General features: G+C 44.9%; 1 protein-coding gene across 1 annotated transcript in view; it reads right to left on the bottom strand.

Moving 5' to 3' along the window:
• kcnt2a (potassium channel, subfamily T, member 2a) overlaps window positions 1-27,866 on the bottom strand; it is a 939,304-nt gene that overhangs the window by 478,406 nt on the left and 433,032 nt on the right. The window contains exon 22 of the mRNA XM_072512908.1: window positions 27,287-27,459. Within this exon, the coding sequence (XP_072369009.1) occupies window positions 27,287-27,459 (173 nt within the window). The remainder of the gene's footprint in view (window positions 1-27,286; window positions 27,460-27,866) is intronic.

The raw sequence follows: 27,866 nt of genomic DNA, 5'->3' as shown, positions 1-27,866 counted from the left end.
GCGCAGTCCCGGTGAATCGACTGTATTTGCGGTGTGAAGCAATGGACCAATTAACGTTGGATTGTGGTGACGGCCTTGCCAGGCCGAGTGTCGGGAAGCTCACGGCATTTCTTGTCCGCTACTACAAGAATCTTTTCTATTAAATCGAGCTCCATGTATTTTTATGCAGATAATGGTGTAATGCTAACTTCTGTCAGTAGATGGCGGTTGCCACCTGTATACAGAGGAAACAAAGTGATAGTAAAGAGATGTGTCGTTTCCCCCACCAATTAAACGTAACTTTGTATTTTTTCCAGAAATGTTCCATTGTGGCTTACACGATCCTTCAACAGATTTTTAAGAAAATCTATCAGCAAATTTTCCAGTAGCTTTATAATTTTTTAAATTACTGATACTCGGTGGGAAATTCAGACAGATTTATGATGAACGATTTAAGATGCCAAGACGTTGGCCCTGATTTTTCTGTACTGATATTGGCAGGGCTTCATTATTACTGCAATATTACTACCAGCAAATTCTGGTGTCCACTCAGGCACAGTTATACGCAGAAATCAGGGGCAGCACAGTGGTTTGCACTATTGCTTCACAGCTCCAGGGTCCCAGATTCGATTCGTGGCTTGGGTCACCGCCTGTGCAGAGTCTGCACGTTCTCCCCGTATCTGCGTGGGTTTCCTCCGGGTGCTCCGGTTTCTTCCCACCAGTTCCGAAAGACGTGCTGTTAGGTAATTTGAACATTCTAAATTCTCCCTTGGTGTACCCGAACAGGCACCGGAATGTGGCGACTAGGGACTTTTCACAGTAACTTCATTGCAGTGTTAACGTAAGCCTACTTGTGACAATAAAGATTATTTTTTTAAAAGCTGCTGGTTGTGTTATTCTGCTCCTCCACAGGGTGCGCTGTTGCAGTCTGAACAGATAAAACCTGCACAGAAATTTATCCACATGAACCCCAGCTCACGGCCTATACGTCTCACTCTAAAGGCAGTTAAAGTTGAGGCCTGTTCAAACAGGAAGTAAAATCGCCATAGTCCCAGGTGACCATAGGCTGCTTTTCCTCTTTAAGGGGGAGAGCCGACTGATGGTGATTTAACCCAAGGATCACCAAAACTCAGGAGAGGGGCAAGGTTGAGAAGGCGAGGCCTTCATGAATGTCCTCAGCCGTACGGGAATTGAACCCACGCTGTTGGCCTCACTCTGCAACACGAACTAGCAATACTGAAGTGTTTAATAATGGCTTATGTGTTATTTACTGCTGAAGAACCTTTCTGGCCTCGAAAAATTATTTTTTCCATCCCGACAGTGGAGTCTCAGAAGAAAATTTATGTTGCAGATTTAATTTAAAAAAAAAAGAAAAATGTTGCAGATTTTTTTAAATGTATAGATTTTCTGTTTTGCTCCTACTTGTGGGCTTGATGTCACATGTATGTCACAATCTCGATTTTGCTTCCTGTACAAATGTCAAATATAATTCCCTGTTGAAAACAAATTCCTACATTGCAGTCAGCATGTCTCTGAGGATTCCGCAATCTGATTAGTTGCAAAATTTCCTGCTGCCCAGCCTGCTCACAGACAGCACAGATCCCCTGCAAACATCACGTAACTGAAAGTCTTCACTGCCGTGCCGACTAAATTTCTGATGTCATTTATGTGTGATGCGAATGGTGAAAGCTGTTCCTTTAGCACTCACGGCAAAATCAGTGCAGAAACAAGTTAATGGGGTGAAAAAAGGATGGGCAGGTGACCCAGAATTGTAAGGCAGGTACAGTCCCGACCAATTAAAGTTTTGGTGTTGAAGTGATTTTCCCACTATGGAAGTTGTGGACAGTAATACTGAAGTGCAGAGTAAAAACACAGTTCTGAAATAATTCCCAATTAAAAAGGTCCACAGTACTCCAAGGACTGATCCCAAATTGCATTAATGGCTCAATTTTTCAGCTCTACTCTTTTCCTGTAAAAGTCATCCACATGCTAAAGGAAAGGAGTCTTGATAATTAAATTTGAAATAAGTAAATGCGCAGTGTCCCATTACTCAGTCTCAATTTCGCCACACTCTGTGGTGACAATGTCCAACACACTGCAGTACTGAGGCACTCAGTTCCTACATAACAAGCTAACAGTTAGCAGTACAAGCAGAAAGACATTCAACTATTTTGATTAACATAAATAACCAGTAAACTAAATCAAATGAACGGAGGGATTAAAGGTGTAAATTAAAGGAACAGTCCCTTAAAGGGAAACTGTCTTAAACAAAAAACAAATGAGAAAGAATTCAATAAACCGTTACATTTTCCTAAAATTAACAAAGCATTTAAAGTGGTCAGGAAAGGGGATTAAGAAGTTCAGGTCATTGCACTATAACAAGGTGTAAAAAGCTTAATGATCGCTTAAAATAGCCTGCTTGTTTGGGGCAAATATCTCTTATAAATGACTTCTTTGGTGATAGAGAATTCTTATGGGAAATTACCAAAAGATGTGGAGACTGTGACTAGTGATGTAGGGTCTCAAACTCCAATGCAGAGCACTACAGAGAAGACAGCAGTGTGAGCAGGTTTAAAACCATCATCCCCCCATGCTGCAATATCTGTCTTAACCACACTCTTCCACAAGGCAGCAGTGATTCCCCACAGAGCGGAAAATAAAATTAGAGGCTGGCCTCTCTTTCTGAACTTTTGAAGAACCAATTGCAGTAGACATTGGTATCCAAGGTCACCTGCATACTCTATTGGCGAGGGAATGGTGCATGATGTGGACTCGTCTGTGAAACGGACTGGGAAGAAAAATATTAAATAAATCCTTCCCCGAGTACAAAACAGTAAACCTCACTGAAAATCATTCTCACTGTTATGCCAACGGCAAACTTAATTTAAAATATCAAAAGTAACCATTACAATTGAATGGATAAAACTTGTGTCAACAGGAATTTTAATGTGTGTACTTTGCTTAAATATTGACTTAAGTTTAAAAACGGTTGTGCGAACATTGTTTGTCTGGCAGAACAGACCTATAAAGTTACATCACTCAAAATGCAGGTTGTTTTCAGGTACAAACAGTAAGTGGGCAAGCACACAAGGTCAATGTATTGTTTTCTGCATCTGTTACATTAACTGCTTCAACTTTCTGCCAACAGAGCCACAAAGGCCAGCCTGAATTTGGTTTGGAAATGGAATGGAGGCAGCTCTGAATTTGCTGAGCTTCCCGCCCTGTTCCTGCTCTGATCTAACTCATCGCCATAATCCCACAGGCCATTATGAAAGGCAACCAAGCCACCCGACCCATATCAGTGCAAACTTCACCTGATTGGATTCCAGAATGTACATAGGGCCTTCATTGTGATTTTGAGATAGAGTTGGAAAGCTGCTCACAAAATATCCAGGAAATACTTTGCTTTTGGTGGGGCTTAAGGAGCAGAGGTACTCCCCCAGGGCTCTTAAAAACAAATCCATGTCTTCTCTTTGACTGTCAAGCCAGTTCAGCATGGGAGCATAGTATTTCCCATCCCTTCCAGGGCAATGGGAGCCTTCAAAATGTGAATACTGCCTGGGTTTCTACAAAGATCAGGGACGGGATTCTCCGACCTCCTGCCGGGTCGGAGAATCGCCGGGGGGCGGTGTGAATCCTGCCCCCGCCAGCTGCCAAACTCTCCGGCGCCGGGGATTTGGCAGGAGCGGGAATCACGCCGCGCCAGTCGGGGGCCATTGGCAGTGGGCCCTCCGTCGATTTTCCGGCTCGCAATGGGTCGAATGGCCGCCCATTTTCGGTTGGTCCCGCCGGCGTAAATTACAACAGGTATTTGCCGGCGGGACCTGGTTCCGCGGGCGGCTTCCAGGGTCCTCAGGGGAGTGCGGGGGGATCTGGCCCCGGGGGGTGTCCCCATGGTGGCCTGGCCCGCGATCGGAGCCCACCAATCCGCGGGCGGGCCTGTGCCGTGGGGGCACTCTATTCCTCCGCGCCGGCTGGTGTAACAGTCCACGATGGCCGCCACGGAGATGAACCCCACCCGCGCATGCGCCAACTCGTGCAGGCCGGCGGAGGCCATTCAGCGCCTGTTGGCATGGCGTCAAGACCCTTCCGTGCCAGCCAGCGCGGCGCAAATCACTCCGGCGCCGGCCTAGGATTCCGCACCTTCGGGGCGGCCCGATGCCAGAGTGGTTCATGCCACTCCTTCGCGCTGGAGTTGCCCGCCCCGCCGGTTTCCGAAGAATCCCGCCCCTAGTCTCCCACCATCAGGTAGTGGGTGGTAGGACAAATCGTGAGAAAATTCACGTCGTCTTCTTAATATGCAGAATGTTCTTTTGTAGCATAATTCATAAAATAACATATTACATTCTTCAGACTCCAAAATCATCTCAATGTGAAATGGTTAATGTAATATTCTTTGTCTTGTTGTGCTGGCACAAAATACTTACAGAGCTTGCTGATGTAAGGAAACACTAACTTTCTTGAACACTAAGAATGTCATGAGGGTGACCATTGACCACAGACTGAACTACACTAGTCAAATCAATAATATGGCCACAAGAGCAGGTCAGAGACTAGGGGCGGGATTCTCTGCCCTCCACCGGGTGGGAAAATCGCAGGGGGTCGGCGTGAATCCCGCCCCCGCTGTTCTCCCAATTATCCCGCCACTCAAAAACCAGCGTGGCATGAGTCGCGCCGCTCGCCTCGGAGAATGGCGGGGTCCGGCATTACTCAATGGGCCCCGGGACTGTCCGGATTCTCCGGCCCGCGATGGGCCGAACTCCCGCCCGTTCTATGATGGTCCCGCCGGCGTAAATTAGAGTTGGTCCCTTACTGGCGGGACCTGGTGGCACGGGCAGGCTCCGGGGTTCTTGGGAAGTCGCGGGGGGGGGGATCTGGCCCTGGGAGGTGCTCCCATGGTGGCCTGGCCCGTGGTCAGGGCCCACCGATCCGCGGGCGGGCCTGTGCCGTCGAGGCATTCTATTCCTTCCGCACCGGAGGCCGCGGTCATCCGCCATTCCCGGTGCGGAAGTGACTCCACGTGCGCATGCGCGGGGATGACGCCAGCACACGCTGGCGCTCCCGCGCATGTGCTGACTCGCGCTGGCCAGTGGAGGCCCTTCGGCACCGGTTGACGTGGTGCCAGGCCCCTATCCCGCCGGCCGGCGGGGCGGCAACCACTCTGGGTGCGGAGGATTCCGCATCTTTGGGGCGGCCTGAAGCCGGAGTGATTCACGCCACTCCGTCCCACCGGGCCCCCCCACCCCGCTGGTTAGGGGAGAATCCCACCCTAGGAATCCTGTGGTGACTAACTCACCTCCTGGCTCTCCAAACCTGTCTACCACCTCCAAGACACAAGTCAGGAGTGCAATGGAATACTCCCCACTTGCCTGGATGAGTGCAGCTCCATCAACCCTCAAGGAGCTCGACACTAGCCAGGACAAAGCAGCCCACTTGATTGGTACCCCTCCCACAAATATTTGTGAATTGTTTGATGCTTCCAGCAATGGCAGAGAAGTCTCCATACTTTTCGACCATATAATATTCTCAGTCTCATTGTGCTAATACAGAATATTTACAGAATCTGCTGAGGTTGGAAAGCGCCACCTTTTGAACATCTCTTACTGTGGCTTCATGTTGGTATGAGATTCAACAAGCAAGAGCAGAATGATGAGACATTGCAGCACTTCCTGTCTAGAGGTATACAATGTCTCATTAACAGATCACACAGTTAGAATTAACCCTTGTACTACAGTTAATGAGTAACATTCTATGTAAAAAACAGTTTTCATCAAGTATAAATATAAAGCTGCAATATAAACAAAGTAACCATGAACATTCATGCCATACAAGTAGCGAGTAATGATTATCTAGAACAAGAGGGAGGCTAACCACCATCCATAACTTTAAACAGCATCACTGAATCGAACTCTATCAAACATCCTTGGGATTTACCACTGACCAGAAAATTAATTAGATCAGCTATATAAATGATGTGGCTACAAGATCAGGTTAGAGGTTGGGAATTCTGCGGTGAGTAACTCACGTCCACGCTCCTCAAAGCATGTCCACCTCCTAGAAGGTAAAGTCAGGAATCTGATGAAGTTCTCTCCACCTACCTGGATGAGTGAAACTCCAAAAACACACAAGAATCTGGACACCATCCAGGCAAAGCAGCGCACTTGATTGGCAAGCCATCTCTCACCTCAACCATCCACTCCCTCCAACCCCACAACAACATAGCCCCATCTACAAGTAGTACTGCCATAGTACACCATGACACCTTCAACAGCACCTTGCAAACCCGCAACCTGGGAGGGAAATATGCTTCAGCTCTTCGGGGGGGTTTAAACTAATTTGGCAGGGGGACAGGAAACTAATTTGTAGTCCAAGAGATAGCGTTGCTGGAGTTCAGGAAGTTGAGGGTAGTGCAGTACTGAGGAAGGTACCAAGGTCACAAGAGTGGACCTGCAGGCATGAAGGTGGTTTGAAGTGTGTCTACTTCAATGCGACGAGCATCAGGAATACATTTGGTGAGCTTGAAGCATGGATTGTGTTATGGGCCAGGGTTTAGAGAACCCCAAAGTGTATCATGAAGTTCACCTGACCCACAACTTTTAATAGATTGTGGTATGGGGAGCACAGGGCCCACTGTACAAGTGTGGTACTTCAGAAATGAACAAGTATTTTGTAAAACAGCAAAACAATGTTTATTCTATGAACTCAAGTTAACCTTTCTAAAACAAACAGTGAACATATTAGCAACCAGTAAATCAAATACACCCCCCAAAGAATACAACCCTAAGTAATCTGAAAGCTGTCCTTTTAACACCCAGAAGACTTAACACACCTTTAAACAGAAGCACATCAGGGTTTACATTCACTGCTGAGAACATTTATAATTCTGAATTCACCAAATGATCCAGAGATAGTCTTTCATGGCAGAGAGCTCAACAGTACAGCTGCTTTGACTGACTTCAGCTGCAACACACTGAAAAACGAAACCAAAAAGACACAGACACACCCAAGCTTTTCTCAAAGTGAAACTAAAAAGCAGAACCAGAGCTCAGCTCCACCCACACTCTGACATCACTGCAGTAACATGAGCAGCCAAACGTTTCTTAAAGGGACATTCTCATGACACCTCCCCCCAAGAAAAATAAATAAACCATCAACTTCAAGATGGTTTCATTTTTCACCTTTTCACCATCCTTTAAGAAATGCACACAGTAAATATACTTTATCGTTGCAAAAAACAACACACGCAAACAGGTAGAATAATAGTCCTTTTTTTTTTCGCTCTTCTTCCTCCAACTGAAATCCTTTATGATTGACAGTCTCTTTGAACAAGAAGGTCTCTGCATGATTCATCCATTTCTCTACGTCTCAGTATTTCTCTTTAAAGTCATATATTTTAGTTCAATCTGATCACAGAGTCCCTGGTAATTCTCCAACACATGCGCATTGGTTATCATAGCTTTCAGGCAGTCAAATGCCTGTTGAAACTCCGCTGTCCATTAAAGTTTTTGCCGGTTCTTCAGCAAGTCCATCAGTGGAGCAATCACGCTACAAGACTTGCGCACAAATGTTTGATCAAATCCACTCATGCCAAGAAATCGCATTATTTCCCTTCGTCTTAAGGGTATCGGAAACTCCGCAAGGAAAGTGACTTGGACTTTTCCAAATTCACTTTTGGCTAGGTTTATCACCAAACCCACCTCCTGAAGTTGATCGAATAACTCCATCAGATGTTTTAACAATTCTTTCCATGTCGGGCTGAAAATTATCAGATCGTCGATGTATACGCACAATTGGGTCATCCTGAAACAGCTTTGTTAGTTAACCATTGCAATGTGGCTGGGGTGTTTTTCATGACAAATAGCATAACTTTAAATTGGTATATACCATCTGGAGTCACTAAAGCTAAAATCTCCTTCGCCCTTTCAGTACCTGCCAGTAACCTTTAAGTAAATCCAGTTTGGAAATAAAAGCGGATTGTCCCACTTTCTCAATGCAATCCTCCAAACGTGGGATAGGATAAGAGCCCGTTCTTGTAACTACATTAACCTTTCCATAGTCCACACACAACCATTGGGTACCGTCTGGTTTTGGTACCATCACTATGGGTGAGCTCCATTGACTGCAACCCATTTCAATGATGCCATTTTTAAGCATACTCTCAATCTCTTTGTTAACCTGTTCCAATGTTAAAGGGGTACGTCTGTATTGATGTTGTTCGATTGGAACAGCATTTCCCACATCTACATCATGTATAGCAATTTTAGTACTTCCCAATTTATCTCCACAAACTTGCCCATGTGATATCAATAACTTTTTCAGGTCAGTTTGTTTTTCCTCTGGAAGATAACTCAACAATTTATCCCAATTTTTAAGAACATCCTAATTTTCCAATTTAATTTGAGGTGTGTCAAATTCACAGTCATCTGGATTTGGTTCGTCACTTTGAGTTAGAAGCATTAAAATCTCCTCCTTTTTCTCTCCTTCCCTTTCAAAGTACTGTTTAAGCATATTCACATGACACACTCGGTGAGTCTTCCTTCTATCTGGTGTTTTTACCACATAATTCACGTCACTTAATTTCCTTTCAATCTGATACGATCCACAAAACCTAGCTTTTAAAGGTTCATCTACCACTGGTAACAATACTGAAACTTTATCTCCACTGGCAAAACTACGAACTTTGGATTTCTTGTCCGCTACCTGTTTCATCACATGTTGTGCAACTTTCAAATGTTGTCTAGCCAATTCACCTGCTCTATTTAATCATTCCCTAAAACTTGACATGTAATCCAATAATGTAATTTCTGATTTTTCACTCACCAATTTTTCCTTAATCAATTTAAGTGGTCCTCTTACCTCATGACCAAAAATTAGTTCAAAAGGACTAAATTTGGTTGCCTTATTAGGTGCATCCCTAATTGCAAACAGTACGAATGAAATTCCTTTATCCCAATCCTCTGAATAATCTTGACAATAAGCCCTCAACATTGTCTTTAATGTCTGATGCCACCATTCTAACGCTCTCTGCGATTCTGGATGGTACGCAGTTGATTTAAATTGTTTTATTCCTAAACTATCCATAACTTCTTTGAATAACCTTGAGGTAAAATTTGATCCTTGATCCGATTGTATTTCTGTGGATAGTCCATATCTGGTAAAGAATTTAAGTAACTCCTCCACAATCTTTTTAGCTGTAATATTACGTACTGGAATGGCCTCTGGAAACCTAGTAAACACATCCATTATTGTCAAAAGATATTTATTCCCACTTTTAGTATTAGGAAGCGATCCTATGCAATCAATTAGGACCCTTGTAAAAGGTTCCTCAAATGCTGGAATGTGTATTCAGGGTGCTGGTTTTATCACTGCTTGAGGTTTCCCTATCACTTGACATGTGTGACATGATTGACAAAATTTATCTACATCTTTATGCAGTCCAGGCCAATAAAAATGTTTCTGGATTTTTGCTTGAGGTTTCCTTATTCCCTAATGACCTCCCACTGGTACCTCATGTGTAATTCGCAACACCTCCTTTCTATACCCTATCGGCAATACTAATTGATGAACCTCTGCCCACCTTTCATCTGCCTGCATATGTAAAGGTCTCCATTTTCTCATCAAGACATCACTTTTACAGTAATAACACTCTGGTATACACTCCGATTCCTCTTCCGTGTATGCTTTCTGATACATCCATGTTATTTCTATATCTTTCTGTTGTGTTGCGTTTTCATCTTTTATTCTTTCCTTTCTGTTGCTCTGTTCCAATTATGTCAAGCAGTGAGTTTGCCCTTCTTTCTATGTTATCTGTATTCTAATGCTTATGGTCACCAGGTATCAAATGATACCAACACAAGGTTCAACCGGCTATCGATCAAAGAGCCAAACACTAGTTAGTTCGTTCAAGGTCAAGGGTACTTTATTTACACACAATTAGTCATGCAACATAAACACTACTAGTTAACTACACCTATCAACTAAGACAACCTGTACTTAACTTCAGGCACCCGGCTTAGGTCAGAGAAACAGTGGCCGCTGTTCGATTCTGGATCTATCGGGTTCGAAGGAGTAACTGCTGCTCAGCTAGGCTCATCCATCTGGTCGTGAGCGTTGAACTTGGACTTGCTCTGGTGTTGCTGCAATTGGAGATGGCCGAGACCGGGGTACCAGGTCCAAGAGAGGACGAACATGTGGCGAATTCTTCTATTTATACTTGGGGGTTTTTGCGCTCTTTTGGGTGGTCCTTCAGTTTGGGCCCCACTAATTGGGTGATCCCTGATCACTCTGTTCAATTCCTAACCAATAAGTGGGCGGGGATCTGGATGGCTGGGCATGTTCCAAGCGGTCACTGATCCCGTTGTTTACGCTTCCCTTGAACAGGGAGTGGCGCCGAAATGTCTGGGACTGTACTGGCCACTCGAGTACCAGTCTTTTGTTTTGGTGAAGATGGGCCCCATTAAAATGCTAATTGGTCAGAGTTTCTAGACCGTCTGGACTTCTTGTTTGCCAATATTCATTTCAGGCTCTGAGCCTGCCTGAGTCATTTTACCCGCTGGGCTTTGTGAGTTTCCCTGTGCCTAGTTGTAAGTGGCCATCCCAGATGGCTGCACTCCGTCCTCTTGATCCTCAACGCGAAGTGTGAAGGATCACAATACTGGGTCTTTGTTCTCTGAAATGCCGGGTACCCTCAACCAAGGACAGGTTCTACCCTACTCTGTCCTATAGGTCAAAAACATTTACCTAAATTTCCCTAATATAAAACATATCTAAAAATTCCTTCGGGGCCATTTAACATTCAATAAAAAAGGGGATCCTCGAACTGTCTCTAACTAGACTACACTCATGCTGCTATTTAACAATCAAAGAACTTATCTTACAATACAAAATTCCAATAGCAGCATCATATTTCTTCTTATCACTAACATTCATACACAGAAAAATAAGCTTTATTAACGGAACAACAACCGCGGAATTTATTAAAGAGAAAGGTTCAGGAAGAGTGTGTGGTTTGCTGGAGTCCGAGGAAAGGGGTTCTAAAGCTGTATATTGGAGAGCGGGAGGCTCTCCTTCTCCATTTCCGCAAACTAATTGTCTGGATGACACTGCACAATATGGCTATCACCAGTAAGGCTTCCACTGTGTAGGACAGGGAATACCACTGAACAAGATTTTCACACCATGTGGGGGTATCGGTGGCTGGGGCTATGTGTTGTCTGGTGTCCGGGCTGGGGCTGTTGTGTTGGTTAGTCGTGTTGGGGGCTTGTGTGGTGAGGGAGGTGGAGGTAGGTAACGCGCGCAACTGCACTGTTCCAGCGACGATCATGACGTACATCATCAGGGTCGTCTTCATCTTGTTCAGGCTTTCCTTCATCGTTGAGTATCTTTGTATCTTTCTAGGGGGACAAGCATAGTGCCTATTATAATCTTGTTGTTTAATATCTCGTTTGTCCGTCTGTTTCTCCTTAACGTCAATTTCCCATTATAATCTTCACCACATGTGACTCCCTCATTTTTTTTTTTAAAACAACAATTTGTGGAGACAAGACAAAAATAAATTCTGTCACAGTACTAGCGCTCTCGCAGCCTGCGTTTGATGGGCTGAGTGGACGGACAATTTCTCCGTCCTCTGCGAACTCGTTTTTCCAACCAAGTGATTCTGACATGTAAATAGTATGTGGCGGATAGCAACTGAAGGGTTGCCAGAAAGGGCAAAAGTAGTGGAAAAGTGCATTCTTTAAACCACGGGAAAGAAAAAGAACAGCAAAAGAGTTTCGAAAAAAACAATTCTCCGAATGGGGTGGTGCGTATGATCTGCGGCAGGGCAAGAATGGGTGGAATCCCCGGGTAGGGCGGTGACCAGTGCCATTACTCTGCTACCCGAGCTTGGCTGACCAAATGTATAGGGGGTCCTCAGGCAGGGCGGGGATAAGTGCCGTTACTCCACTACCTGAATGACCTTCCAAGAGCGGTAAGAATTTGTAAATATATGGGCTCCAACAAACTTGTTTCTTTAACTGCCATGTGGCTTCAGAAGAGTAGTTATGACTGTATCAAGAAAGTGTCCGTGAGGCCGACACACAAAATCGTACAAGAGAGGACGTCAACATTTTAAAACAAATTAAACAAAAAAACGGGCAGGTTCCATCATAAATCTCAATCGGTTCCTGACTCTCATCATCTGGGCACCTCAAGGTTCCATTCCGAAAAGGGCTTCCATGGGGTTACCATGGTGGGAGTCAGACTCGGAGTTGTCACCGTCTCCCGGGTGCCAAACTCGTTCATGGAGTTTGTGTGCTAACGCGGCGTGTGCCGATGTGGGGTCCATTTCATCATTCATTGTCAGTCGACAGGAATTATCACGGTGCCAGTGTTTCATGTTCCGTAGGGCGGTCAGGGCAAGGGGGCTGTCGCTATCATCGGGTGGTGGGTCAGGTTCCAGTGTGGGCAAATAAATCGTCTCAAAGAGGCTGAACTTATCCTGGCCGGTGTCTCTGGGGCTGTAATGACTGGGGCCTGGTCTGTGTGTCCATTGTTCGGTGTTCTCAGGGGCTTCAGTAGTGCTGTCGCTGTCGCTGTAGCCGAATCAAGCGTCAGGGTGAAATTTGATTCTGGGGGCGGGGTCAAGATTGCGTCTGTGGATGTGCTGCTGGTGCTGGGGGAGGGGGGGATTGGGTTGTCAGTGGGCGGGTCCTCAATTTCTGCCATCGTCAATGAGAGGTGGTTCGAGTGGCTGCACGGCGTTCCAGAAACCTTAAGCTGGTTTACATGGAACCATCCTGATTTTCCATTCGGATACGTGATTTTATAAACTGAGGGGCTTACTTTGTCCGAGATTGAATAGGGTCCTGCAAATTTTGGGGAGAGGACTGAGCTGGGGTTGGAGAAGGTGATCATTACTTGCTGTCCGACTGTATACTCTGTCGGGTGGACTGTCTTATCAAAGCAGGCCTTACTCTGTTTTCATTTAGCGCCTAGTCGAACAGCTGCAGCGATCTGTGCTGCTTTAATATTTTCTACCATGTGCTGGACTGCTTTCTCATGGGGCAGGGCGGTGACTGCGGGGCTGGCCAAATCAAGTCCGAATAAGTATTCGGTACCCCTCATGGGCCGTCCGGTCATGAGGATATGGGGGTATATCCTGTTGAGCTCGACACCGTGTTCCAAATAAACATCAGTGCGAATGGAAGCACTGTGTCCCATGTCGTGTTGTGCTGCTGCACCATTTTTCTAAGTGTGACCTTTAGTGTCCGATTCATGCGTTCCACAATGCCGCTGGACTGTGGGTGATAGGCAATGTGGAACTTTTGCTTAATACCAAAAATTGTCAGAACATTTTTCATAACCCTGCCTGCAAAGTGGGAATCTTGGTCCGACTCAATACTATGGGGGAGTCCCCATCTCGTAAAAATTTGCTCGGTTAAGATCTTTGCCGTGGCCTTGGCTGTATTTGTCCTTGAGGGGAAAGCTTCGACCCATTTCGTAAATGTGTTGATTACTACCAACACATACTTGTATCTATTTCTGCAGGGGGGGGGGAGGCGACCAATATAATCTAATTGAAGGTTTGTCCACGGGCCATTTACAGGGCGGGTGTGTCGTAGCTGGGCTTTGTTCGCGTACCTATCTGGGTTGTTTTGTGCACAAATCAAGCAGTTTTCAACATAATGAGATACGTCGGCTTTCAAATCAGGCCACCAGCAGAGGGGTCTGAGGTGGGCAAGGGTGGATTCAATCCCTTGGTATCCATGTCCGTCATGGAACTTACAAATTATCTCATTCCTGTCCTGGGTGGGGACTAATAAATGCCGTCTTTTAAAAGGATTCCCACATGGATCGTTAAGGAATTTTTAAACTTTTCGTAGGGAGCTGGAAAGTTTCCTTTTACAATTTCCTTTAATGCCTCGTCTTCCTTCTGTGCCTGGACTAAGTCTTGGATGTTGGTCTGCGAGACCTGAACTGCGTGTACTGGGGCGCTCTCGGGGGATTGCCAAAAGTGGCCATGTCGTGAGCCTGCCTTCGCTAGGGCGTCAGCTTTCACGTTACCGGGTGGGGAGGAACGATGGTGACTTCTTACTTTGACTGCCATATTTCCTGCCTTTCGCTGTCTGAAGGATATGTTTGAGCACTGGGGCTGAGGGTAGAGGTTTTCCATCGGCGGAAATAAATCCTCTTGATTCCCACAGGGGTAGGAACTGTTAGGCTGTTACAGACGTACAAACTGTCTAATATATGTCTGCAGGGGTCAGGAACGAATCGGCGTGCTGGACAATGTGAGCGATGGCTGCTAACTGGGATGCCTGCGAACCTAAGTGTCCAGGCAACTTTAAAGCAATTTCTTCGAAAGCGCGACCTCTACATAAATACCACATCCTGTTATCCTTTTTCCATCAAGGACTGTGAAGGAGCCATCTGCATAAATCCTCAGTGCTTTGACTGTGGGCTGGGTCGTCTGTGGTCGGATACCTGTCTTCTTTGGTGCTGACTTGGGAACAAAGGGGCCTGTACTGTGCTTGGGGGCTCTGATCTCGCACTCATGTGGGGTTCCTGCATAGTGCAAATTATCGGCCAGAAACGAGTGCGTTTTTGTCCGTTTTACAGTAATGTCGCGTCCTTGTAGGAGTAGGGTCCATCGGCAGCTCAAATTTGGCTTACTGTGCCGTCTTTTAGTCTGCCGTCCATTAAAAGCTGTGTCGGGGTGTGCTCAGTCAAAATGGTCACTGGGTTGAGTCCAGTTATGTACGAGAAGTACTATACCGCCCAGAAAACTGCTAACAGGTGCCTTTCGCAGGCTGAAAATCCCTGTTCCACTGGATCTAAGACTCGCGAGGCATAGGCTACGGGTCCTAGATGATCGCGCCTTTCCTGCAGGAGTACGGCCGAAAGGGTTCAGTCGATGGTCGCTACCTCTATCGCATATGGGTGTGTGGATCTGGGGCTTGCAGAGCGGGGGCTGTGCGCAGGGCACGTTTCAATGCATCTACAGCATCCGTGTGCTGTGGAAGCCATTTCCATGGGGCCTGTTTCTTTAGGAGCTCGGAAAGTGGGGCTGCTTTAGTGGCGAATCCGTTTATGTGATTTCTACAATATCCAACCAGTCCTAAAAATGATCGGAGTGCTGTAACGTTTTGGGGCAAGGGCATTTTGACAATGGAATCTATGCGTTTGTGTTCTATCTCACGCTTCCCATGCGTGGTGACCGTACCTAAATATGTGACCTTTTTCCTGGAGGATTTGGACTTTCTTGGGGTTAATTTTGCATCCAATTGTTGTGAGTAGTTCTAATAATTCTGAAAGAAGCAAAATGTGCTCTTCCTTGGTGCCAATCTGTAGGAGCAAGTCGTCCACATACTGAACAAGCCAATCAGGGCGGGAAAATTTAGATAAGCCGTTTGCCAATTGTCTGTGAAAGATGGAGGGGGAGTTGTGGCAGCCTTGTGGAAGGCACGTCCATGTGTACTGATGTCCCTGGAAAGTGAACGCAAATTTATACTGGCATGCTTTGTCCAGTGGTATGGACCAAAAGCCATTGCTGATGTCCAGTACCGTAAAAAATTTGGACTGGAGTCCCTGTCTCAACATGTTTTTGGGGCTCATGGCAATGGTGAGGACTGCTGGGGGGTCACTTTGTTCAATTCTCTGTAGTCGATGGTCAGTCACCATGAACCATCAGGTTTCCTTACTGGCCAAATTGGGGCATTATTCGTTGATGCGATGGGTCGAATCACACCTTGATTTAATAAACTTTGGATTACCTTGGCTATCTCTCCCTCGGCTTGCTGGGGGAAGCCGTACTGTTTCTGGGGCTTAGGATTCGGGACCTGTAATGTTACCCACACCTGGGATTTTGCCGCAGTCGTGCTTGTGCTGGGCAAATGCTGCTTCATGTCTTTTCAAGACCTCTCTAACCGCTTTGTCAGTGGTAATGGTTTGTGGATCAAACCAGTAATCTACTGAGCTGATTCTATGGGCATAATCTCCTACTGTGAACGTGGTGGGGGCTTGCGCTGCTCTAGCCATTTTCCATATACATTGGTTGACTGGGTCGAATGAAAGGTTGTGCGTACTCATGAAATCTATGCCTAGGATGTGTTCTGCTGCCTGAGATAAATCTACTAAAATGACCAAGTGTTTTGTTTGAATATTGCCAATCTGCACGTCCACAGGGGCTGTGATGTGTCCCTGCTGGAGGTGACCTGTAAAGCCACTAAGGGTAATGGTGTCCATAGTGGGCCATATCTCTTTCTGGTACATGATGGAGGAGCTTAATGTGGTTCGGGACCCTCCTGTGTCCCAAAGGAACTCCACGGGGTGTCCCCGGACTGTGCCTGAAATTACCGGTCTTCCGGACTTATCCCAAAGGGTATCGCAGACCCAAGTTGGGGAGCCCGAACACCGTCAATCGGTGCCATTCATGGCCGAATTATCTGGTCGGGCGCTAACACTGTGGATGGCTCTGGCATTGTTTCTGGGGGGGGGTGCGTTTGGGTGCTAATTCCTTTGCTGCTTCGGGGGGGGGGGGGGCATTGCATTCTCAAGCATAGTGTCCTTCGTGTCCACAATTATAACATTCCTGTGTCTTGGGGTGCTGCGCTGTACCTCTGCCTTCATTGACCTATGCGGGGTCTTGGTGTGCCCTTATTGGATTCATTGTGGCATCTACTCTCTCCTGCTCTGTCTTTCTATGCACAGACTGTTCCCAAGCTCTCGATAAGCGTTTCAGAACCCAAACTTCATTGTGGCCTGGGTCTGAGGGGTCGTAACTGGCCTTCTGTCCTGCCTCTGGGGCATGGGACACTAGCGTATGGGTCCATTTGGCCGTATTGTCTACCGATAACTGGGTGCTGGCTAACTCACCAAATACAGCAGTAAAATGGATCCAAAGGCATCCAGTGAACGCTGTTGGATGCTCTCCCTTTTTCTGTCGGCACCGGTTGAGTCCTTGTGCCGGATCTCCTCTATTATAGCCAATGGTGTCTAAATTGGCTGTTTTCATCTCTTGGAGGCTACCTCCTCCTACATTTTGTGGGTCGGGAAGGGCTGAACTAACTGATGGGTCGAGGCTCATCACCATGAGCTTTACCTCTTCCTGCTCGTCTAAACCGTACATGAGGGTCTGTTGCTTTACGAGTTCAAAAAAGTGGTGTGGGTCTGATGTGGGGTGGAAAGTCTCAATTTTCTTGCAGGCATCTCTTAACTGGATGATGGTTAATGGGATGGTGTACACAAAATCGGGTTGGTCTTCTGTGGTGCCCCTGCGCTGCGTGGTGATGGGGTTCATTGGGTTGGGTGCTGCCTGTGCAGTCAGTGGTGTGGGTGCTTTTCTTTTCGGGACCTGGGGGGCTCTATTTTGATTCTCGGTCTCACTTACATATCGTTGGGCCGTTTCACTGAGTTCCTGCCAATCGGATCTTCCTGATCTAGCTGTGGGCCAAAGGTGTCTCTAAACCCATTTTGAACAGATAGCAGGGATTGCAACTTTGCAATTTGCTGCCAGCACTTGGCATGATCCACCGAACTCTGCCTCTGTTCCGTGGTGGAACTGTGGAGTGCTCGGAGGGCTGCCTTCAAATCATTGCACTGATTCCTTAACTGTTGTACCTGGTTCTCTGTTTCTTCTCTTACCATTACAGCATGTTGTGTGTCCTGGTAGGCCTTATCATACTGAATTTGGAAGCTGCTAAGGTGGGCGAGATAGGATTGATGTGCCCTCTTGACATCATCTATTTCCTTGTTCTTCGCCGCTAACTGCTCCCGGAGCTGCATATTTAATCTCTCGCTTTCACTAATATCTCCCTCTCTACTTCTCTCCTTCTCCTCAAGCTGCTTACGGAGCGTCCTCACGACCTCCTCTGTGCCTCGCCATTGTGCCAGACAGGATACAACTGCCATCAGCTTACGAACCTTGCTTCAACTTTTCTTGTGAATCTCGGTCAGGCTGTCCAACCAAGTCTGTCCTATGCTGCCAGGACCTGTCTCTTCATTCGCGCAAAATTCCCACCATAGGGGCCATCCTTTCCCCTTTAGGTATCTCCTAAGCTCTTCTTCCCATTGGGACACTGATCTGATCTATTAGTCGCTGCGACCTCAGGCTCTTGTGGATGCGTAAGGCGTTCCATTGCCTTCATGGTCATCCCTACAATTACTTCTGTCTACCGGAAATTTGGAACAAGGGGGAACCAAGGTGGTGCAAACACGGGTACGGCTCAAGCTATTTTCCGGTTTACGCAACTCCCGAAGGTTTCACGCAACAAAATCTATCGAGTTTACCCTATATCCCTTTGTTAGTACGCATGCAAATTACTCACTTCCGAATTCTGGAGGTTTGATCGACACTGGTTTCACTTGTGGTTTCTTTTACTTTGCCAAATTTGGATTCTAATTCAAACATTTTTGTGGGTTCTCTCGGAGTGACACGGTCACGTCTAGGTCAAATCTCACCAGAGTCGCCAATAACTGTTGGGCTTTCTTCTTTTACTCTTTTACTCTGTCCTTTCTGTGGCTCTGTCCCAATTATAGCAATCAGTGAGTTTGCCCGTCTTTTTATGTTATCTGTATTCTAATGCTTAGAGTCACCAGGTATCGAATGATACCACCACAAATTTTAACCGGCTATCGATCAAAGAGCCAAAAACTAGTTAGTTAGTTCAAGGTCAAGGGTAATTTATTTACACACAATTAGTCATGCAACATAAACATTACTAGTTAACTACACCTATTGACTAAGACAACCTGTACTTAACTTCGGACGCCCGGTTTAGGTCAGAGAAACAGTGGCCGCTGTTCGATTCCGGGTCTATCGGGTTCGAAGGAGTAACTGCTGCTCAGCTAGGCTCATCCGTCTGGTAGCGAGCGTTGAACTTGGACTTGCTTCTGGTGTTGCTACAATTGGAGATGGCCGTGACCGGGGTACCAGGTCCAAGAGAGGACGAACATGTGGGTGTTTTCGGGCTCTTTTGGGCGGTCCTTCAGTTTGGACCCCACTAATTGGGTGATCCCTGATCATTCTGTTCGATTCCTAACCAATAAGTCGGCGGGAATCTGGATGGCTGGGCGTGTCCCAAGCCGTCACTGACCCCGTTGTTTACGCTTCCCTTGAACAGGGAGTGGCGCCAAAATGTCTGGGACTGTATCAGTCGCTCGAGTACCAGTCCTTTGTTTTGGTGAAGATGGGCCATCAAATGCTAATCAGCCCCATTAAAATGCAACTTGGTCGGAGTTTCGATACCGTCTGGACTTCTTGTTTGCCAATATGCATTTCAGGCTCTGTGCCTGCCTGAGTCTTGACTTGTCCATTTTACCCGCTAGGCTTTGCGAGTTTCTCTGTACCTAGTTGTAAGTGGCCATCCCAGATGGCTACAGTTGTAACTCCGCCAATTTTCCTGAACTAAAAATATCCACCTCATCCTCACCTGTTCTTGTTCTTTTTCAACCATCTGAGCAAACCACTTCACCACTCTTCACTGGACTTTCCAACTTTACCTTATATAATGGAACGATACTCCTCCTACCGTGAATTCCACATATTACCACTTTTTCTGGCAACATTCTTCCCAAACTACATAACTCCTCATCTCTTACCATTAAAGATTGACTAGCTCCCGTATCTCTCAAAATTGTGACTTCTTTACCTGTTCCTCCTGATACACATGAGTAAACTTTACCCACACAAGTAAATTCTTTAAAGACGTCTGGAACTTTCTTATCAATCACCTCTTGATCAGGCTGTACAATCTTTTGCACCTCCTTCACTTCACTTGGGCTTTCCTTTCCCACTTTAACAAACCCCACTGTCTTATCCTGTTTTACCACATCAGCCTTCCCAGTGCTTTTCTTCAACCACCAACACTGTGACTTTACATGGCCTAGTTTATTACAGTGAAAACATTTGAAAATTTTCATTTCTTTTCCACCCTCCTGGATTTCTTTTTTAATCTGAGGTACACTCTCCTTATTATCTCCCATCAGATCACCTTTATCTTTACCACTTGAGAATTTCTCATGTCCCCAGTTTCTATCCCTCACAGGCTGAAACTGATGTCAGAAACCAAGCTTTGATTTATGAACTAATTCATAATCATCTGCCATTTCTGCTGCTAATCTCGCAGTTTTAACCCTCTGCTCTTCCAAATGAGTTCTCACTACATCAGGAATTGAATTTTTAAACTCCTCCAAAAGTCAAATCTCTCTGAGAGCTTCATACGTTTGGTCTATTTTGAAAGCCCTTACCCACCTATCAAAATTACTCTGTTTGATCCTTTCAAACTCCATGTATGTTTGACCAAATTCTTTCCTTAAATTTCTAAACCTTTGTCTGTAAGCTTCAGGCACTAGTTCATATGCACCCAAGATGGATTTTTTCACCTCCTCATACGTCCCAGATACCTTCTCCGGTAGTGATGCAAACACTTCACTAGCCCTACCTATCTGCTTTGTTTGAATCAATAATACCCACATGTCCTGTGGCCATTTCATTTGTTTAGCCACCTTCTCAAATGAACTAAAAAGGCTTCTACTTCCTACTCGTCAAACCGTGGCAATGCTTGTACATATTTAAATAGATCCCAACCACGCCTTCGACTTTGACGCTCTTTCTCACTATCCTCATCACTATCATCCAGATGTACGTTTCCCCTTATGTCTGCCAATTTTAACTGACTGTCATGTTTCATCGCCATTTTCTGAAGTTCAAACTCTCTCTTTTTATCTTTTTCCCTGATCTTTCTCTTTCTTTTTGTTCTGCTCGGGCTATTCTTTCTTTTCTCCTTTCTTCTCTCTCTTTTTCCTCTCTTTCGTATTCAAGCTGCTTTAATTCTTTCTCATGTTCCATTTGTTGAAGTTGTAACTGAATTTTTGCCATTTTCAATGAGTCAAACTGTATCTCAGACAACTTTAAATATTCACCCACCGCCATAATTACCTCATCTTTTCGCATTTTGTCAGGTAATATTAACTGCAATGTTTTTGCCAAATCGAACAGTCTGCTCTTAGTCTCTGTCCGTAAGGTACTGCGTGTGACCATCTCCACCTCCAAAATCCTCAGACCCTCTGAAAGAGCCATTGTCCACAACACACTCCCTACTGACTAGAATACCACACCTGAAAAGCAACCACAATATGCTCACCCCTCACTGTCTTAAGTTCACTAAGCCAATCCAATAGATAGACTTTTATCCCCCTCGAGCCCCCAATTGTTATGGGCCAGGGTTTAGAGAACCCCAAAGTGTATCATGGAGTTTACCTGACCCACATCTTTTAATAGATTGTGGTATGGGGAGCACAGGGCCCACTCTACAAATTTGGTACTTCAGAAATGGACCAGTATTTTTTAAAACAGCTAAACAATGTTTATTCTATGAACTCAAGTTAACCTTTCTAAAACAAACAGTGAACATCTTAGCAATCAGTAAATCAAATACACCCCCCATAGAATACAACACTAAGTAAGCTGTCCTTTTAACACCCAGAAGACTTAACAAACCTTTAAATAGAAGCACATCAAGGTTTACATTCAATTCTGAATTCACCAAATGAGCCAGAGATAGTCTTTCATGGCAGAGAGCTCAACAGTACAGCTGCTTTGTCTAACGTCAGCTGCAACACACTGAAAAACGAAACCAAAAAGACACAGGTACACCCAAGCTTTTCTCAAAGTGAAACTAAAAAGCAGCTCCACCCACACTCTGACATCACTGTAGTAACATGAGCGGCCCAACATTTCTTAAAGCGACATTCTCATGACCATTGGTACCTGGGACTACGGTGTTGTGACCATTACGGAGACGTGGACTGAACAGGGGCAGGAATTGTTGTTGGAGGTTCCGGGGTTTAGATGTTTCAGTAAGATTAGGGAAGGTGGTAAAAGCGGTGGAGGAGTAGCATTGTTAATCAAGGATAGTATAATGGCTGCAGAAAGGCAGTTTGAGGAGGATCTGTCTACTGAGGTAGCGTGGGCTGAAGTTAGAAATAGGAAAGGAGTGGTCACTTTGTTAGGAGTTTTCTATAGGACCCCAAATAGTAACAGAGATGTGGAGGAAAAGATTGCAATGCAGATTTTGGATAGGTGCGGTAGTCAGTGTAGTTGTCATGGGTGACTTTAACTTTCCAAATATTGATTGGAACCACTATAATTCGAATAGTTTGGATGGAGCTGTTTTTATCCAGTGTGTGCAGGAGGGCTTCCTCACACAATATGCGGATAGACCAACAAGAGGCGGGGCCACATTGGATTTGGTACTGGGTAATGAACTGGGTCAAATGTTAGATTTGGTTGCGGGAGAGCACTTTGGAGATAGTGACCACAATTCGGTGACTTTCACTATTGCAATGGAGAGGGATAGGAACATACGGCAGTGCAAGGTTTATAACTGGGGGAAGGGTAATTACGATGCGATTAGGCAAGAATTGGGGAGCGTAAGATGGAAACAGGAACTGTCAGGGATAGGCACAATTGAGATGTGGAGCTTGTTCAAGGAGCAAATACTGCGTGTCCTTGATATGTATGTCCCTGTCAGGCATGGAGGAAATGGTCGAGTGAGGGAACCATGCTTTACAAAAGGGGTTGAATGTCTTGTCAAGAGGAAGAAGGAGGCTTATGTAAGGATGAGAAAACAAGGTTCAGTTAGGGCACTTGAGGGATACAAGATAGCTAGGAAGGAGCTCAAGAAATGGCTTAGGAGAACTAGGAGGGGGCATGAGAAGTCCTTGGCGGTTAGGATCAAGGAAAACCCCAAGGCTTTTTACACATATGTGAGGAATAAAAGAATGACCAAGGTGAAGTTAGGGCCGGTCAAGGACAGTGGTGGAAACGTGTGCACGGAGTCTGAAGATATAGGAGAGACCCTAAATGAATACTTTTCTTCAGTGTTCACAATGGAGAGGGGCCATGTTGTTGAGGAGGATCGTGCGATATAGGCTGGTAGGCTGGAGGAGGTAGATATTTGGAATGAAAATGTGTTAGAAATTTTGAGAAGCCTGAGGATAGAGAAGTCCCCTGGGCCTGATGGGATATATCCTCGGATTCTTTGGGAGGCGAGGGATAAGATTGCAGAGCCTTTGGCTTTGATCTTTATGTCCTCACTGTCTACAGGAATAGTGCCAGAAGTCTGGAGAGTGGCAAATGTTGTCCCCTTGTTCAAGAAAGGGAATAGGTATAACCCTGGGCATTATAGGTCGGTTAGTCTCACTTCGGTCATAGGTAAATTATTGGAAAGGGTCCTGAGGGATAGGATTTATGATCATTTGGAAAGATACAGCTTAATCCAGGATAGTCAGCACGGATTTGTGAGGGGTAAGTCTTGCCTCACAAGTTTGATTGTATTCTTTGAGGAGGTAACTAAGTACATAGGTGAGCAGTTGATGTCGTATACATGGATTTTAGTAAGGCATTTGATAAGGTGCCCCATGGTCGGTTCATGCAGAAAGTAAGGAGGCATGGCATAGAGGGAAATTTGGCCAATTGGATCAGTAACTGGCTATCACATAGAAGACAGAGGATAGTGGTAGATGATAAATTTTCATCCTGGAGCCCAGTCACCAGTGGTGTACCACAGGGATCAGTGCTGGGTCCTCTGCTATTTGTGATTTTTATCAATGACTTGGATGATGGAGTTGAAGGTTGGGTTAATAAATTTGCTGATGACACGAAGATTGGTGGAGTAGTGGATAATGTGGAGGGCTGTTGTAGGCTGCAAAGAGACATTGATAGGGTGCAGAGTTGGGCTGAAAAGTGGCAGATGGTGTTTAACCCTGATAAGTGCTTTTGTGATTCATTTTGGTGGGACAAATTTGAATGCGGATTACTGGGTTAACGGCAGGGTTCTGAAGAATGTGGAGGAGCAGAGAGATCTCAGAGTTCATGTCCATAGATCTCTGAAAGTTGCCACCCAAGTGGATAGAGCCGTGAAGAAAGCCTATAGTGTGTTAGCATTTAGTAACAGGGGGATTGAGTTTAAGAGACGTGAGGTTATGCTGCAACTGTACAAGACGTTGGTTAGACCACATTTGGAGTATTGTGTGCAGTTCTGGTCACCACATTATAGGAAGGATGTGGAAGCATTGGAAAGGGTGCAAAGGAGATTTACCAGAATGCTGCCTGGATTGGAGGGAAGGTCTTATGAGGAAAGGTTGAGGGAGCTAGGGCTTTTCTCATTGGAGCGAAGGAGGATGAGAGGTGACTTAATTGAGGTGTATAAGATGATGAGAGGGATAGATAGAGTGGACGTTCAGCGACTTTGTCCTCGGGTGGATGTAGCTGTTACAAGGGGGCATAACTGTAAGGTTCATGATGGAAGATATAGGAGGGATGGCAGAGGTAGGTTCTTTACTCAGAAAGTGGTTGGGGCGTGGAATGCACTCCCAGCTATGTTAGTGGAGTCGGACACTTTAGGAATTTTCAAGCGGTTATTGGATAGGCATATGGAGTGCACTAGAATGATTGGGAGTAGGTTGATTTGATCTTAGTTTCAGACTAGTTCGGCACAACATCGTGGACCGAAGGACCTGTACTGTGCTGTACAGTTCTATGTTCTACCCTCTGCCACCTCAAAGAAAAAGGGCAGTAGGTGCATGGAAACAGCGCCTGCAAGTCCCCCAAGTTACTTGCACGCTGCCAAGAAACAATCTTGTTGTACCTTCACTGTAACTTTGTCAAAATCCTGAAACTCCCTTCCCAACAGCACTGTAGCTGTACCTACACCACACAACTGCAGTGAATCAGAAAGTGTCTCCCCACCAACTTCTCAAGGCTAATTAGGGATGGACAAAAATTGAAACAACAAATTCTGGAAATATTCAGCAGGTAAGCCAGCATATGAACTGAATGTCATCAGAATGAAATTTTAATTAATTTCTCTTCACAGATACCTCCTGATCTGCCGAGTATTTCCAGCATTTCCTGGTTTTATTTCAGAATTCCAGCATCTGCAGTATTGTATTTTTGTAGGTAATATCCCATGAAATATTTTTTTTAAATACAAGCAACATTTATGCACAAATAAATAATGGAACAATGCTGCTGAAACCTTGATCCATGCCTTTCTCTATACCTGACTACTCTAAGGCTAGTGTTCCTTCTTTTACCCTTTGTAAACATCAGCTCATCAAAACTCTACTGCCTTTATCCTAACTTGTACCACGTCTCATGAACCCTTCAGCCTTGAACTGACAGTTGTAAGAAATTGTCATATTTTATATTTTACATTTTATTAAATCCTGGGTTAAGATGCATACAGTCGGCGAAAGCTGGAATTAAGAGATTGTAAAAGTGAGGTAGTCATTGATTTTGCAGGTGACGTATTCTGCCAAAAGATTTGAGAACCATTTACTTGTTACAGCTAGCTAACTAATGAAATATTGATTATGTTTAAAGATCAACTGGAGGTGTAGAAAATCTATGAGGGATATTGAGTTTGGTCCTGGATGAACAGGTCATGGGACATCTTGTGGAGGAGTCAGAAGAATGCCTTATTTTTGGGGTAGAGATGATATGATTAAGGAGAAGAGCCAGGTCTGAAAAGATAATTTTTCCTCAGGTTTCAATCTGAACAGAGGCGTTTACGTTTTGGTCCTGAAAAGTTCTCGCTCCAAAAAACAGAGAAAAGCAAGTAGAAACCTGCTTGTTAACTTTATTCATGGTTGGTATATGAACTGTATTGGTTTGCTTAATTAGAGTATAGTGCCAGGTTTAGGAAGAAAGTTCAGGTTTTCTTCTTTCACTTAAGAACTATTGTAACAGTTAACTGTAAAGCAATTTCTCTATTGTTAATGCAGTTAATTTTGTGTTTAAATTAAAGTTTGTTTTAACATAAAGGTACCTATTGGTCAGTGTTATCACTCCTGTGGGGCATTAACCTTTCCTCACTCTTTTACAAATTGCAAATTGTCGGGTTCTAGTCCACCAACACCATGCAGGTAATGCATTTTGGAAGGTCTAATGCAGGTAGGGAATATACAGTGAATGGTCGAACCCTCAAGAGTATTGACAGTCAGAGAGATCTAGGTGTACAGATCCAGAGGTCATTGAAAGGGGCAACACAGGTGGAGAAGGTAGTCAAGAAGGCATACTGCATGCTTGCCTTCACTGGCTGGGGCATGGAGTATAAAAATTGGCAAGCCTTGTTGCAGCTGTATAGAACCTTAGTTAGGCCACACTTGGAGTATAGTCTTCAATTCTGGTCGGCACACTACCAGAAGGATGTGGAGGCTTTAGAGAGGGTGCAGAAGAGATTTACCAGGATGTTGCCTGGTATGGAGGGCATTAGCGATGAGGAGAGGTTGAATAAACTTGGTTTGTTCTCATTGGAACGAAGGAGGTTGAGGGGCGACCTGATAGAGGTCTACAAAATTATGAGGGGCATAGTCAGAGTGGATAGTCAGAGGCTTTTTCTCAGTGTAGAGGGGTCAATTACTATGGGGCATAGGTTTAAGGTGCGAGGGGCAAGGTTTAGAGGAGATGTACTCGGCAAGTTATTTTACACAGAGGGTAGTGGGTGCCTGGAACTCGCTACGGAGGAGGTGGTGGAAGCAGGGACGATAGTGACGTTTAAGGGGCATCTTGACAAATACATGAATAGGATGGGAACAGAGGGATACGGACCCCGGAAGCGCAGAAGATTTTAGTTTAGACGGGCAGCATGGTCGGCGCAGGCTTGGAGGGCCGAAGGGCCTGTTACTGTGCTGTACTTTTCTTTGTTCTTTGTTCTTTGTAACACCATCACTTTAAAATAACCTTCATGGTTTTCAAATCCCTCCATGATCTCGCCCCTTCTGCATTTCCCCTTCCAGCCATAAAGATCCCTGTGCTCCTCCAATTTTGGCCTCTTTTGCATCTCTGATTTTAATTGGTCTAATATTGATGCCCGTACCTTCAGCTGTTTGGCCCTAAGTTCTGTAATTCCTTTCCTAAACCACTTTGCCTCTCCAACTCTCTTCCTATAGACACTCATGAATACCACCAATTTGACCAAGTTTTGATAATCTGTCCTAGTATCTCCTTACGCGACCTTTCAAATTTTGTTTGATAACGTTCCTGTGATGTACCTTGGGGTCTTTTATTGTGTTGAGGAAGCAATATAAATGGAAGTTGTTGTTGCTGCCACAGCATGTCTTTCCTTACTACCTGACAATTTGGATAACTTACGTAATGTGAAAAATGTCACATTTCTTTTCACAACATTGCAGGTCGATTATATTTTACTGATACATGAAGAAATCTTTTTTTTGAAGCAGAGATGATTATTCTGATTGAGTTTGAAATGACTGATTTTTTGCAATCCAGTAAAGAATGAGAAAGCAAATATATAGTACTTACTGATTGTCCAGGAGTAATATAATGGGATTTAACTCTTTCTTTGGTCTGTAGTAAGCTCTGAGGGGAACAATAAAGTTGTACAATCCATTTCCTGCTGTTTCTGCAGAAACAATGATAAGTTTGTTCCTGAACCCATATGCTTTTGCATCTTCATAGTAATTATGTTGGCACCCCTAGAGGAAACAAAATATCAAATGTATTTATTAACATTTTTAAATCAGTACATGCTTGAATATTCCGAATGTCAAATGAATTTTCATTCATTATCACTGACGAAAACTTGACACTTGGTCCAAAAAAATCTTTTCGAGTTCCTTTTTTCATAACATAAAAAATATGACAGGAAGGTGACAAAAATAGAAAATGCCTATATTGCTAGTTTGTAGAAGCTGATCATTTCTGGCCAAGATGTATGTACCAGGTTGTCATGGGCCACGGTTTAGAAAAACCCCAAAGTGTATCATGGAGTTCACCTGCCCCACAACTTTTAATAGATTGTGGTATGGGGAGGACACGGCCCACTCTACAGGTGTGGTACAGCAGAAATGGAAAAGTAATTTTTAAAGCAAAACAATGTTTA

Source organism: Scyliorhinus torazame, chromosome 7, assembly GCF_047496885.1.
Source record: "Scyliorhinus torazame isolate Kashiwa2021f chromosome 7, sScyTor2.1, whole genome shotgun sequence".
In the NCBI taxonomy this organism is placed as follows: domain Eukaryota; kingdom Metazoa; phylum Chordata; class Chondrichthyes; order Carcharhiniformes; family Scyliorhinidae; genus Scyliorhinus; species Scyliorhinus torazame.
The sequence above is the reverse complement of the archived record's forward strand: the minus strand, read 5'-3'. Positions and strand labels throughout refer to the sequence as shown.